The sequence below is a fragment of the Colossoma macropomum genome, unplaced genomic scaffold (assembly GCF_904425465.1).
Source record: "Colossoma macropomum unplaced genomic scaffold, Colossoma_macropomum, whole genome shotgun sequence".
Taxonomy (NCBI): Eukaryota; Metazoa; Chordata; class Actinopteri; order Characiformes; family Serrasalmidae; genus Colossoma; species Colossoma macropomum.
In genome coordinates, this window is record NW_023494803.1 from 25370875 (window position 1) to 25386724 (window position 15850).

At 40.5% G+C, this 15850-nt stretch overlaps 1 protein-coding gene across 2 annotated transcripts in view; it reads right to left on the reverse strand.

Moving 5' to 3' along the window:
• LOC118823280 (connector enhancer of kinase suppressor of ras 3-like) overlaps positions 1-15850 on the reverse strand; it is a 70899-nt gene that overhangs the window by 43439 nt on the left and 11610 nt on the right. For both annotated transcript variants that reach the window (XM_036592760.1, XM_036592761.1), the window contains exons 2-4: positions 9239-9402; positions 1809-2011; positions 414-501 (exon numbers count right to left, since the gene is read on the reverse strand). In XM_036592760.1, the coding sequence (XP_036448653.1) occupies positions 414-501; positions 1809-2011; positions 9239-9402 (455 nt within the window). The remainder of the gene's footprint in view (positions 1-413; positions 502-1808; positions 2012-9238; positions 9403-15850) is intronic.

A 15850-nucleotide genomic window follows, 5' to 3' on the forward strand; every position in this document is an offset into this window, starting at 1 on the left:
AAGCCTCCTGCTGGGAACATCTTGCAGAAGCCGAAGCAGAGCCACATGGCACGGAAAATAACGCTGAGGAATGTTGGCCACCAGCTTTAAAAGAGCGCCCAAAGTATTTTTTTTTTGTTAAGAAACTGTAAACTCAGAAACTTTGGCTGGGGTCCTGGGGGGGTCTGCCTATTAGTGTATGAGGAAAAAACCCAAAGCAAACAACTGCAAGATACCATGTGTTGAGGCCTCTACCATCAGGCTTGGACCAGATCCATATTTCCATCTCACAAAACTCCTATCACACATGAAAGCCCTACAGACAAACTCATACAGGCACTAGTAAAGGTGGATAACAGATGTATTGCAAAGGTCTGGATGATTCAGGATGTCTATTTAAGAAACATGTATTGGAGTGAAGAGGGAAAACAGACCTGCTGGACTGTGGTGGTCAGCTCCAAGCACAGCTGAATGATTTTGTTCTTGGTGGTGGTAAAGTCACTGATCCCAGTCAAAGGGGTCCTGCAGAGAGACAGCACAAAAGATGCTTAGATTACATTCATATTACAGGGCTGAAGTGGCACCCTTTCTTCCCTAATTGTGACAAATCTGATTTTTTTTTTCAGTGTGAACACAAAATCAATATGGCTTGTAATATGAAAATAGCCTTTAGACTAGGCACTTCTAGAAGGGTATATATATATATATATATATATATATATATATATATATATATATATATATATATATATATATATATATAAAACCACACACACACACACTACACGTTTATCACTGTGTAGAAAAGGACATTAATCTTAAAGAGAGACAGCAGTGTGACAAGAGGGTGCTGCAATGAGGCCATTACGGTGGAACCACACAATAGCACAGAAGAACTCAAACTTCCACTGCCGCGTGGCTGGACAGCCTGTGGTCATAAACACTAAGGCTGAGGCTGAACGTGTTGCTATGTCAACCCATTACAAAAATCCTATCCTCTGTCAAACGGTTCCCATTTCTCTCCCAGGCAGACCACAACTATCCCACCACATAATGTGAGAGGCTACCACATCACTAAACTCATTCTTTTAGTTAGAGTTACTGCAAGAATAATGGTAGACAATGTCACATGATACCTCCCTCAGCTTTGACTTCAGACAGGCAACATAAACGAATGTGTATTTCTTTACTCTGCTGCTTTTAGATAAATAATCAAACGTCCAATCAAAGGACTATTTATTATATTCATATACATGGTGATGGACACATCTCTTTCATGACAGAGATTTGGCTGATACTGTCTACAGAGACGGACCTGCGGAAACAGCTCAGACTGTATCTAGTTTCATCTGTCCTTGAATGTTTCTATGGAAAATCTCTTGAATTCAGGAAGGTCCCCTGCTGTGTTCTGCCTGTGATAAAGGAGATGTAAGCCTGTACTCTGCACTTTTACATTACTCCATTAATGACACCACCTTTATGACCAGAGATGTGGTCAAACAGTTTTTCAATGCATGAACAGCTATCCACATCGTTGCTTTCATATCAAAACCCTCCAACTTCTTTTTTTTAATATTTTTATGCTTTACACCATTTGAAAACATCAGCTGCTCTTTACATTTTGGGAACGTTTCATCACGAATGCACCAACAGAAACAGTCCAAAATTACATGTAAAAAAATCTTATTAGATTAACGGACAGTTAAAAAACACCTTTTTCCATGCCCTGTAAAGTTACATTTTTTTAGAATGTTTAGTATGACAACATCCTTATTAAATATTTGGCTATGAAGCTGCAAATCTTACATCTTAAATTTTGAGTATTATACCTGTCCAGCCATGCCAGAAGGCTTTTAGCTGCGCCGATGAGCTCCACCACAGATGTAAGGAACTCATTGGGGGGTTTGCGGGAGCTGCTGCCATCATAGCTTGGACTCTTCCTGCGCTCTGATGTACCAATGTGCAGATTGTTGGATGCCGATCTCATTCGCACCACCAGGTTTTTCAAGTTATCCGTCTCCACACCATAGTTCTGTAAGGGAGAAATACAGAGACAAATTAAAAAAAAAAAAGCCAAACGTGCTGTAATAAACGACTGTTGTTATATGAAAGCCTTGAAAATTTTTTAGGTTTTTATTTTTATTTACACCATTTAAAAATGGTGGACCAACTGAAGTGGAGGAAATGAAACTGCAAGGAGACTGTTGGCCTGGTGTAACCAGAGAGGCAGCAGCATTGAATGGCAAAACAGAAGTACTTTGGGGGTGGATTTCAGCAAAGAAAAATAAGTAGTCACACAGCATTGTGTGAAAGAGTGACTGAACAGCCACGTCAGGCCGAAAGGCCTGATCTGAAAGGATGAAATCACCCTGCATTCCTCTGGCAACACTTGCACCACCACCTGACTCCCACGAAGCATGCAAAGTTTGCTCTCCTTCTCTAGGTAGTTTCCTGCTCTTACATTCTTTGGATTTGCAGCACATCCAAATAAACAGATAATTTAGACTGACAGAATGACTGAAAAGCAGTTGGTGTAGCATAGTAATACTACAATGCTCCTCCATGCAGCAGACTGGAGTTTGATTCCCTGCCTGGGCAGGCACACCATGCTACACCAGCCCTTGGGCAAGACTTCTTCTTTGCAAGCTGCTCTTGGCCAATGCACCTGCCAAATGTAGAAATGTACATGTAAAAATGGACAAAAACATGGGCCATATCCAGGCTTCAAGATGGTGGTCACTACTGACCAGAGGAAAAATTTATGACTCAAATGTTGCTCTTTGATGGCTTAAGAGACTTAATCAGGGATGCTGGAAGCTGTTCTTTAATTGCTGTGATATCATACTAAATGCTAGGTCTTTTTTCCTTCTTTAAATTATTATGAGAGAGACATCTGCTCTCTCTTGCTGGATGAAATTTAGGCGAATGAACTGCGCACTGGGGAATCACACTGTTGATGTGAGCCTTGTGTCACGCTCATAGTCAAGCTACACGTGCATTTCCAGCGGGAGATTATGACAATGGTTAAAAAAAATGCAGAAGAGGAGGAGATGTTATGTTATGCAGACTAAAATTTTTAAGCTTTTAAAATAATATTAGGTTTACTTCACAGCAGACCTGGCCTACCACTCTTGCTTGTGTTTTAGCGACATGCACAAGTAATACACTCAAAGCGGCCAACAACTGGCAAAGGAAGCGATTCTGTTCGCTCTAAAATGCAGCATTATGTCAAACAGCTGTTGTCTAGGAGAAACTAAAGACATATTACATATTACAGGTAGACATAGTTCATCAAGCTAGCACTTTAATAGCACTGTTTGAAAAACTGAATCTGCTGTAGTTTGTTAAACACTGTAAACACTTTATTTACTCTGCTTTGTACAACAAACATAATGGTTGGTCATCTGTCTGGAGGTCACAGCAGTAAGTTCTAATTGCTCAGTGTCTCCTTTGCGCTTCACATTCAGCATCTGCTGCTGATGTGTTTCATAATGCAAGCCACTTGCTCTGTTTAGAACAGCACTGCCCTATTTAGACTCCAAAAACTGTCTGGCAAAACGTCTGTTGCTTAATTTAGACGCTAAACCTGGCAACCCTGTGCTCCACTTTGAAAAGGCCTCGGAAAGAATGAGCGCTGAACATCTGAACCACCGCACTGGGAGGGTCAAGGGGGGTGCTCACAAAAGCCTCAGCTCGCAAAAGTGTTGCACCCCAGCCAGACCCTGTGAGTCTGTAGCAGAGTCCAGAGAGAAGAGCCTGTATTTGGTGCACTGCTGCATTTTTTTAACCTGCGAGCTGCCAGAAGAGCGGTTCATCAGAGCACCTTTCACAGTCAATATTGGGAGACGGACAATAAAACCGCTAACCTATCCTATCATTTATCCCTGTAATGCATGCTGAAGTATAGCTCCTCAGAGTGGTGTAGACAGGCTGTTCCATTCACAGATAACTTGAGGCATGCAGATCAAACTGGATTTGTAAAACATCCTTTATGAGTTGTGTTCATGCTTTCAGACAAGGCACAGTGAAATGTGTCAAAGAGAGTCAAGAGAGAGCTCCTCAAAGAGAGAAAAGACAGACATGCATGTTTAATTTTACATTGTATCAGGAACATGTTCATATTCATATATGCACATGCATACTAACCCTCAACCTAACCCTAAGTTAAAAGGGGAAATCCACAGAGTTTTCAAATTTTCTGCATAATTAAATGGTTAAGATGTAAAGAAAGTCATTCAGAGTAGTTTGATGTGAAATGCACTACTGTAGAGAAACTTACCAAATCAGAATTGTTCACAACAGTGTTGACAGAAACCAGATATCCAAAGTGTTTAATGTACGCTATAAGATATTGTTTTACGATAGTTTTGAGATGAGATTTTGACCTAAAACAAATATTTTTTTTTTAAATTCATTTGTGGTGGAGAGGTACATGTTATATGGGAAAACAGTACCCAAATGAAACTTATTTTCAGATTTACCGCTATGTTGCTATTATTAACAACAATACATCCGTAAACTCAGAAGACATGTGTGGGTTTACTGGTCGTTTTATATCTTTTTTTGTAGTTAATAAAATCAATATATTTGATTTGTAGGCATTGCACCTGCACCTTGCTCCTCTCACCGCTGTAAATTTAAGCAAGTTCCTCTAAAATGCATTATTTCACTCAAAACTGGCCTGAATTATCTCAACAACTGAAGTATGCAGCATTTACAAAAAAATAGGTGGAAATCTTTTTTATGCTCATTTGCAAAGAAATAGTGTGCCCTTTCAGCCTAAAAAAATTAAACATAGCTTTTGTAAAAAGTATTTTGTTGAACCTGACATTGTTTGTATCACACACACACACACAGTCTGATCTTAACTGGCCTTCAGCTGCTGGTGGTGGGAGCCCCAGAGTTGTGTTTTGGCAGAAGAAACAGACCCCACAGCCCACATTCTCATTAGTGGGCTAATTATATCCAGACCTGGAGTGACTGACTGTCTCACAGATGTTCTGAATCAAATAATACTGCACTGCTGCAAGGTGACAAAGCAGGTAGCCTAAATGACTTAATCACATTCACTTGAGTTTACCTTCCAATGTCATGCCTTTATACCATCTAGTGGGGACCTAGTTAACATATATCATTCCAAGGTGGAATGATTTGTAATGTATTTCCCCCACATGTTCAGGACAGAATCAACAGGGGAGACACATTAATAGCAAATCACCAAAAGGTTTACCTATTCAGGAAATCTGTCCACTCATTTCACTTTACTCAACCTCTAGCATATCCCTAAAATGCTGCCAATACAAAGTGATGCATGCTGCAAACCCTCAATGTTAATCAATGTAGCCTTTTAAACCAGAGCGTACCAAGTTTCTGTGATTATTTTTTGCTGTTTGACACTATAGAAGCGTATATGAAGCAGCGGGTTTAGTGGGGCATGATGACTGGTTGGCAAGGCATTGATCCCAATAAATGAACCCAAGACTCCAGGCCTGGTTATGGGGATTCCGTGAGCCTCTGGTTGAGGGCCATGGCTAGCGTGATGTGTCAGGAACCTGGGCGAGATGATTTGCTAAATCTCTCTCCACAAATCAGGCAGAAAGCCCCGTCGCTCTGAGGACCAGCATGTGTTTCCTTCTCTATGAGAGTTTCTGGTACGGTCTGCCAGGGGAGAAATGTGGAGTGCTGGTAACACTATCCATAGCTCTTTCCACCTCATGTGCTTGGCCTGAACATCCTTAATATCTATTCCAGAGTGCTGAGACAATAGAAAGCCTTTCCATCAAGAAGGCTGCCATGGCTTGAAGGAAAAATACAGAGGTATAAGGTTTCAGCACAGGCTCTGCAAAAGCTATCTCTGGGTCTCATTCATTAACATGGAGGTTTTCTGCTGGGAGAGAGCTTCTTGGTTTGATGATGTTTTTTATACAGCCAAAACTGAAACCTGAACAAATCTGCCACGATACAAAAATGTCATTCACAGACTGATCTTCAGCCTGCACAATATATTGCTTGTTAATCATTATTGCGATACTGGCCTCGACGATGCTGCAATATGCAAATAAGCCCTTTTACCAATGGCAATGTTTTTTTACTGTGCGCTGTGAGCATCCCATCCCAGAGTCCCAGACTGTTGTGTTTCTGTGGATGGTTTAATCAATCAGCAATGGTCAAAATAAAGTTGAACAAAAGTACATTTAATCTGGAGAAAATAATGCAGGCCAATTTTTAACAATGCCACTTATCGGTTCTCCAGTGCTTTTTTTAACATATTGTAGGGCATAACGCAATTGTAATATGCAAACTAACTGTAATCCTGGTGTCCATATTGTGCAGTGCTACTATACACATTGACACAAATACAATACAAATATTCATACTGATCACATAAAATGGAGCACACCAATGACCCTGAGAACCCACTGGGGTTTCCTTGACCAGAGAAAGCAAAAAATTCAGTAACACTGAAGGGCAGTGTTCTTAAAGCTACACAATACCTCCAAAGCCTTTTATGACAAATGATGTAAACCAATATAGACATTCATAAAGGCTGATCTCAGCAAATGTCATTTGTGATAACACTCAATGAGAAGAAATGACATCAAAATGGACAAAAGCGGCTTGATGCCAACTGATTCTTGTTGGAGTAAGTCTTTATAGCTGTAGGTTTGGGGCAGCTGTCATGAAAGGCTTATATAGGTGTTCTGTAGCCTTACAAATGCTGCCCTTCAGGAAAGTGTCACCAATACTTTTAAACTAACAGCAAAAAGAAACAACACGGGATTTGTCAACTACACTTCCTCTGGAAGGTGCTGACCTTCACCTCAGTAAAAAGTTCAGTGAAACATTTTAGCTAGCTTTTTCCCAAGGGTCCCTGAGCAACCTTGAACTTTAGAGCAGGGCCTCCAACAAATGGTTTACTTTATGGAAAGGACTGAGCACAGTTCCTTGATGAACCTTTCCCATGGCACCAGTGGCCTGCTGAGTCTTTTCTCAAGTCTACATGGGGAAAAGAGCGTTCAAAGCTCGTTTCCTCACATGTAACTTGTGCAACTCCATGTCTCCCCTTCACACTGCAAAAATAAAGTTCCAACGTTTGTGGAAGATTTATCTAAGATAACAACTCTTGCTGAGAAGCAATGCGGGCCAAATTTATGAACTGGATCAAAAGAAAACAATTTGAGGCCTCGTGGAAATTGGTGGCCTTGGATGCACAAGGTCTGGGCCCAATTACAGCATCCATAAAGCGAGGGGTGCTGGACACTGGGATGTACCATATGGTTCATAGGCTATGACATGACCATCAATCAAGGCCTTCATCTCCACTAACGTAAGCGTTTCCATGTGTCCATAGCACTTTTCTATACAGCCTCCATTATCTTCTCCACAGGAGATCAGCTGGATGAACGTTCCTACCAGAATAAAGTTATTCTAAGCTTAGACAATGCTCTCTCCCATCATCATTTCATCTCACTAAAATAAATGCTTCTGTGGTAATTCGCAAAGGCAGTTTATTACAGGGAACGTTAATGCTCTTGCTTCCGTTTCAAATAGAGGTTGTTCAGTTATTGCTTCAGTCAACATAACGACCAAACAATGAATCATCTCTTTGCAAACTGAAGGACAACAGCAGCCAAGGATGTGGAGAACAAATATTGGTTCATTGTTTTATGCCTGGTGCAAAGGGAAGAGGGAAGAAAGTAGTTAATGTTGCATCTTTCAAAAGCATAAGGATCTCACTAAAACTTGTGAGCGATCAAATAATTGGGCTTAAATGTGCTTTTTATGGTGCAGGAAGTGATAAAATATAAACTAATTCCATCTGCCTAAACAGGGGGTTGACAAAGCTGAAGAGAACTAGCTTGGAGCCATTTAGCTAATGGATCCAACTCTTCTTTTGCATACCTCTTATCTGCTCTTCTCTTGCACACTTTTTCTCATTTAAGACAGTACTGGTAGGTGTAAATCCTGGTGTGGTAGTTACAGTGTGATGATATAGCACTGATTGAGCAAAGAGCACCTCCAGCCAAGAGCTTATAGTACACACGAGGAGAACACAGAGGAGCATTTATACACTTCATTATCATCTTTAAGAAAATCATTTCATGAAAGATTTACAACGTCTCCCATCCAATTAAGCAACAACAAAGAAAGCAATAAAGAAAGCGAGAAAACAAGCAAGAAAACAAGAAAGTAAAAAGAAGGTAACAAAGAAAGAAAATGCAGGGTTCAGGACTGGTTTTTCCTCTCCATTTAGTTTCTTCCTGTCCTTTATCTGGTATAATATGTCAACGTTTCAATGGGCTTAATCCTCGGCCACAGGCCATGCTGGACTTTCCAACCAATTCTCATTGGTAAAAGTGAAGGAAACCTGGTGGGTCAAGTCCAGCCGGTGACATGCTTAACAAGAGTGTTTACATGCCTAGGGCAACGCTCCCTTGTGTTTAGCTAAAAACTGCAAACCACCCAAAACTTCTTGGCTAGGCTTTTCAGGCTACTGGTGAGGTTACAGAGTTTGTTTTGCAAAGGAAGTAAGGAGATGTTTTCACTGTAAGTAGACTGTGATGAATAGCAATTCCCAAATCTAGGATTTAAGTCCTACAAGACACTTGTGTTATATTAACAGGCCTGGCATGTTTAGAAACTAGATGATTTTGCAGCCAAGAAAAAAATGTTTCATTGCATATCCGCTACAATGCTTTCATCAGATATGTATAGGTTCATACTGGGGATTGGAATAATACTGGGTATTAAAAAGAGGACGTATCATAACAATGTCATGACATCAGTGGCCAAAATGATCACTTTTTTTTGGTATTATTGTAGTATTGTTCAAATATGCTGAAAACTTTAAAAAAAGCACTAACAGACATTGAAATCACTTTAACAATTGTATACTGATTCTTATATAGGCACACTACAACTAAATTATATATATATATATATATTGACTTTTTCATTAAACCTCTCATATGTCTTTATTGTACCAAAAAACGAACCATTAATATATGAAATTATCAGCAGCACCTCTGCTGTTTACTGTTCAAAGTACGCGAAGTTCTGATGTCATGGTATGTGCTGTGCTGACAGACTATTCACAACAGCCGTAGCCTATTTACTTTCACCAAGACATTTCTGAAAAACACTAATTGTACAGCTTTTTTTCTTGATAAAACATTAACTGTCTAAACCTTACTTGGTTTTGAAAAATTTGGCAGTGTTCAACTCGAGCGCTTCTGTCACTTTTTGTAATATTACTGACCAGAGCACACAGCAAGTCCACGGCCTCCAGCACCAGCTCCTGGTGGCCGATGCGGGCCACCCCCAGCTCCTCCAGGTCCTGGTGAGAGATCTTGAGCAGCTGTTCTCCACTGATCTTCTCCCTCTCAAAATTGGGTACATACTGCTGGAGACTGTCATCAAGACCTTGAAAAGAAAAAAAGTGACGCGAGAGAGAGAGAGAGAGAGAGAGAGAGAGAGAGAGAGAAGAACAAGTTAGTATATGGCATGCCACCATAAGAAAAACTGAGATACATTATATGCTTCTAACAGTAGTTACTGGTTTTCATAGATCTTTCCTGTTTTTCATATTTCCTATTGCATATTCATTGCCAAATCTTTATCTTTTGCTTTTATTATTGTACTGTTGTTCTGCTATTCGGTGTTGACAGGAGGAGGACGGGTTCCCCTTTAGAGTGTTGGTTCCTCTCAAGGTTTCTTCCTCTTGCTCTCAGGGAGTTTTTCCTTGCCCCTTTCGCCCTTGGCTTGCTTATTCGGGACTTGCACCTGGATTTCTGTAAAGTTGTTTTGTGACAACACCCATTGTAAAAAGTGCTGTATAAATAAACCTTGACTTGAATGTTGAATGTTTCTCATGGTGATGGACAAAATAGATCAATTATCATCATGACACCATATATCAATACAGTTCAGCTGAAACGTGGTCAAAGCATTGTAGGTTAAAAAAATGTATTATTTCTTAATTGCTCTCAAACAAGTTGCAGACTGTTGCTTTGTCAGGGAAGCATAGCTCCCTGTGTTTGCATTGCGGCTGCTCAGAGAGAACAGGTGTGCAAGATGGACCTCCCAGATAAAGCCATCATAAACACCACGTCAGTTGCACCTGCCTCTATGTATGTATGTATGTATGTGTATGTATGTGTGGGTGTCTAGTTAAACATTTATCGGCTCGATTATATTTGATGAGAAATGGTCAACTGTAACTGTAATTACAACAGTTTAAACTTAGCGCTCATTAATTTCAAAAGACTTCTCCTCAAAAAAAACTAAAGCTAATAAACTGGATCAACTGGCTCTGTAAGTGTTCTGCAGCATCCGGGTTAGTTTCCTTATAACTGTTGTTTCTAACGAGACAAAATCCAGGAACATTTTTGACGTTACTCTGATGATTACAAAACCGAAACTCAAAACTGAAACTGCTCCAGTAGTCTTGCTCTAGTAACTGAAACTGTTACAACATGAGTGAGGATGATCTTTCCATCGAATGTAAATGAACAGGCTCGACAGAATGAAAAGGAGCTGTTCAGCTTGCACGGGAACTTGCATTTGATTCTGAACCAACACGCCGCCTCTGCAACAACACACTCCTACACCAACTCACATGCACAATGCAGCCCACTCATCTAGCCCCTCCGCCAGTGTCTCAGTGAAGGATAGCTCTATGGAGGGATGGGGGATGGGTGTCCACCCAGTCAAAGGCAGTACAGAGAGGGGCAGCTGCGGAGGACTGGCCCCATGCCCTGCTGCTCAATGGCCTGTCAGCCCAGACACAACCACAGAGCTAACCATTCAGCACCTCATCTATCTCAATCCATCTTTGGAAAGGCAACAGTAAGCACTTTCCTAAAACGGACACATTCTGGGAAATTTCTATTAACAAATGCAAAGAGTATAAAATGCATTGATGCACTGGTATAAAAGTGGTCTACACCGGTTTTGGAATGCAAGAAATTGAGTATAATCGACTAAAATTATATCTTTAATCAAAACAAACTTAAGGTCTGATATGTCCACCCTTAAATTCGCACATGGCAAAGATATTAGATACAACTAATTTCAAGTCAATTACTTTAAAATGTTAATGCTAAATTCTTTGATCACACATTCAAAAGATCCTATACCAGCATTATCATCAAAGTTTCAGAGGAAACAAGCAGTTAGTGTGGAGCATGAGAGCAGTTCATGACATCTGGATGTTAATCCAGTCACCTTTAGCAAAATGCACTGCTTTTGAAAATAAAAACAGCAAGCAAAATGGTTAAAAAAGAGCACAGGACAAAAAAAATCAAATTCAAAATTCAGTGAGCTTCAATCTGATCAGGGATGAACTGCAGTAGACACACTAACGCGCAAGACTTATTCACTTCAAAGCCGAGCCACAAGCGTGAGAGAGTGTCAACTGGGTTGAGTGAACACAGCCCAACACAAACAGTTCATCTAACTGGCTGTGGTAACTGAAGCTGTGCTAACTGAAAGGAACTGAATGAAGAGGAAAAAGTGTCTTCTTTCAGAATTAGCCTGCTAATGCTAAGAAGGCATTTCCTGGAGAGTGATGCCATTCTTCTGCAGATCTTTTCAGAGCCCGCTGAGGAGAGGAAGAGGAGAGAGGCGCTGGAATGCGCTGAAGTGATTACAGGGCTTGATCTAGCACTTTCCGTGTGGTTTTCCTTCATTACAGTGAGATGTCGCTCCGCTACACTGAAATTAGCAGCTCTTCACAAGGCTGTCTAATGAAAGGCCTTCACATTGACTGCTGCTGAAGTGGCTCTGCGTTATTTGACATGGGCCTGGAAAAATAATGTGCCTTCAGACCATAATACTGAGAATTAAGCCTCTTTTGAGAACTTTTAAGGAATTCCAAAATCTATTATTGTCCCCTTTAAAGAATCTGGAACTCAGGATCAGTGGAGGAGAGCAATGCGTCTAATTGGGATGTTTTCAAGTCGGCTAGATCAAATAGCCAACCATGTATGGATCGTTCCCACCTGCCCTACCCACCCAACAGTGGAAATCAGAGTAATTGCTTGAATTTCACCAAGGCTAAAGGGAAATATGGCAGCTCCGGTCAAAACACTTATGAAACCAAAGCGTGAAACTCCCACCATAAACACTCATTGTGTGTGTGTGTGTTTACAATTCAAAGGTGAACACAATAAAGGAAGATAGAGTGTCAGTGTAGTGTGAAGTGAACAAAAGGGATAAGCGAAACATCTTCAAAGAGAGAAGTAGCCAGAAGCATTTCACTGTAGTCATGAAACAGCAGTTAACAAGACTATTCAAATATCAGTCTGGCAACTCCTAGTCAGCTGTCATTTTAGAACTGGTTCTGGAGTTCAGTGAACACAGCTACAAAGCTGTAATGTAGCACATATAATATCATATCATAATCACTTAACTAGACAAATTCACCATTTAATATAGCAGACTCATGAAAATCTGCTTTTATAAACACCATTCATTAAACAAATTTATACTCCAACTAAAAGCTGCCACTGCCTATTGTATCCAGTAAATGTTTTAAGTGCACACAAGACTGGGAGGGTCCAGCAGAGGAAAAGCTGTAACTGATCTCCTTTCTTTCTGTCAAACACTTCACGCTAATGAGAATTCTTTCAAAGTCCACATAAGGTTTGAGAACACACTGGTTATCTGGGCTGTGACTAAAGAAACCAAAGTTCCATGAAACCTTAAGTTGTGGATGACTATTAATACACCATAAAAGGTGTACATCGTAACGTATCATAATGTTTTTCAGAAAATAATGACAAACTGCATGCATGTACAATCCAATTGTCCAATTTTCAGAAGTGTTACCATGGAAAAATGGACATTACTAGGCCCTGATGACCTACAGTACTATTTGCCATACTATTTACTGAACTAGATTTGAGTAGCTGAAGCAGAACTTTACTGAGCTAATATACCAGCTTTAAAAGCTGATTCAGAAACCTTGAGAGCTACAAAACCCCCCATGAGGCCATTAACTCAAGCGTTCTTGGCACGTCCAGTAGCTTCTGGCACAAAGCCTTCCACGACTCGACCAATGATTCCATCCTTTCCTGAAAACTACCCCACTTCAGAGTCTTTAAAAAAGCAGACATCCGTTGCTAACTTTTCTGACGAAGACACTGCAGTTGAGAAATGGCTGAGAGGCGTTCTGGACTCCAAAATAAATGCCACTTGTTTTCCAGAAGACTATAATGATTTTATATATTCAGAGCTGGACGCTTTGAGCTCTAGCACAGTTACCTACACTTTTAAAAATAAAGGTTTTTAATTGGTTATTGGATTGGTTGTACAAATCTAAGAAGAACATTTAACTTGTATAGAGCCTTAACATTCTGTGGAGATTTGTTAAACTTAACTTAGATTTACCTTAAAAGTTCTTGACACTTGCATATCTCATTTACAAAAGATTTTTTTATCTTTAAAGACTCACTTAAAGGTTCTTTCAGGAACCAAAAGGGGTGCATTGTAAGCAAAACACTGATACAGGGGTCCAATAGTTCTTGGAAACACTGATACAGTATTTAAAATATTCCTTAACGGCTGAAGATCCACTTATTATGCTTTCTTCTCAATATTATGTTTTCTCCTCATTGTTTTGTTCAGCCCAGTGAGTTTAAGGCTTGTTACAGTGTCATGTTTCAGAGAAAATTGGGTAATGGCACAATTAGATCAGCCCTGTTGTGTTTTTGGTATTTTTTTCCATCCATGAGAAAGACTTTGATGTGATCACTTGTAAACCCTACACCCTTTAGCGTAATACACTAAAGCTTTTGGGTGACCTTAGCATCTGTTCCAACAGGAAGCAGCTCAACCCCCACCATCACTATCCCCACTCAACCCACATTCAATCTGGATTAACACCATCTACCTCTCTCCTTCTACCATAGCTTCTTCTTGTAGCCAAGCTCTGAACCGTGGACAGGTCCCCATGGAAAAGGAAGAGCAGGCTTTTCTTCTCAGGGATTTGATTGCATGAGAGAGAAAGCCTTTCCACCTTTCAGAGAATGAACAGCCTCCCAGTGGGAGCCTGAGCCTATCTGACCTCCCTCTACACACATACACAGAGCCCCCTCCTGTGCTGACCGTGCCCTCCATGAGCGGAGAGTGGGAAACACAGTGTATACAATAGCCGCTGCCACTGTTACTCTCTCTCTCTCCTTTTTATTTAGACTTTTGGGCAAACCTGTTGGGATAGCAAGAATGTCTATTGTTCTCCAGTGGCGTCCTATTGTGGGAATTCCGGCATTCCACAAAGGCACTCCCTGGGTAGACAACTAACCTCATGAAGGCTATAATTACACTATGAATGCACAAGCCTTTTATCCTAATGCATGAATTCACAGAGCAAAAACAAGGTCCATACAGGGGCTTCTGGAGGAATATAGTTACATAAGGACAGATCGCTGTCCCTGAAAAAGATGCTCCTTTCAATAGTAGATGGAAACCTTCAAATTATTAGAGATAAACCATTTCATGAGTACTTTTACATTTTAGTTCATATTTCAACTGTGCCTTCAGTGTAACTTGAATGTTTATGAACTTTCATGCTGCCTAGAGAATTTTCTGAAATTATGTTTTTGTTTTGGTTCTATGCAACTACTGCTTCATCCAGACCACAGAAAACAGACAATCCATTATTTGAGAAAAACAAATGGCAGTCAATGAGAGGTTCTTAAAGCTGACCAGAGCCTGTCATTCTCACCAAATTTTCTCACGTCTTGCACAAACCCACTCAACAGCACTCACAATCATCTTAAGGAGAAGATCAGTAGATACAGGCCTGACAGTTCCATGGAGCTTGCTCTGGGCCAAAGGTCTCATGGCTTTGCAAAACTGATGGCCAAAAGCTGCTTTTGCTGACCCGCATGTTGACTTGACATGTGACAGATGCTGAAAGAGGAGGTAGTGGAGAGCAAAAAGGCCCACAGGGAAAAGAAACTGATCTGACAGGTTTGCTGTAGATCACACGCAATGTCTGCATCAGTCATCTTAGAGGATCAACTGGAGAGGAAGGAAGAACTAGTCAAGGGTCAATGAGTTAGGGCTTGAAGACCAGATGAGTATTTTTAAAAAGTGTGATTTCTCAGTTAACTTCTCAGATAACTTTGGCAAATATTAAAGTATTTTATAACCTAATATCTGACTGCCACATCTATAGTATTGAACAACAACAACACCATTTCGACACATTTCCCTGTAAGTAGAAAAGACAATAAACCTGCTGCCCAAGCCTATGGCCAAGTTCTGTAGCAAGTATTTGTCCATGGTACTTGCCCAAGATGTGCCAGATAGAGATTAGGTTGAAAAGGAGAAAAAGGTAAAGGACACCCCTGTCAGAAATCCTCACTTTGGCCTTATCAAGCTTTACTAAGAAACTGTGCTTTGTATCTCAGTATCTCAAGAAGAACAGCACTGGTCCCTATATACTGCAGTGTAAAATCATGGTTCTAAAGTCTCCGTCTCATCTCCTTCTTTTCAATTTATAGGGACTGCTCTAGACGTTCCAAAGACTAGGCTATTAATACCATCTTTGGCAAGTGAATGCTTCTTCAGACAAGCCTGAAAAAAGAATGCCAGTGGTTTTGAACATTGAACCCGTCTGCTCAAAAAAACTCTTCACTCACCATAGAGCAAGCCTCACTGCCCATTAACCACTCATAAACAACTGCTCAAAAAGCCGAGAGACTAGAACCTCAGCGTCTGACAGATTTTACGATCAACAAAAGTTCCAGCTCCTTCAGAACTATTGTTGAGACTGAACAGTGCAGTCAACAGGAGATGATCATCATTATAGAAGTGGTTTGGAAATCAGGCACTCCCCAACCTACCACTCCTGTCCTAGTCT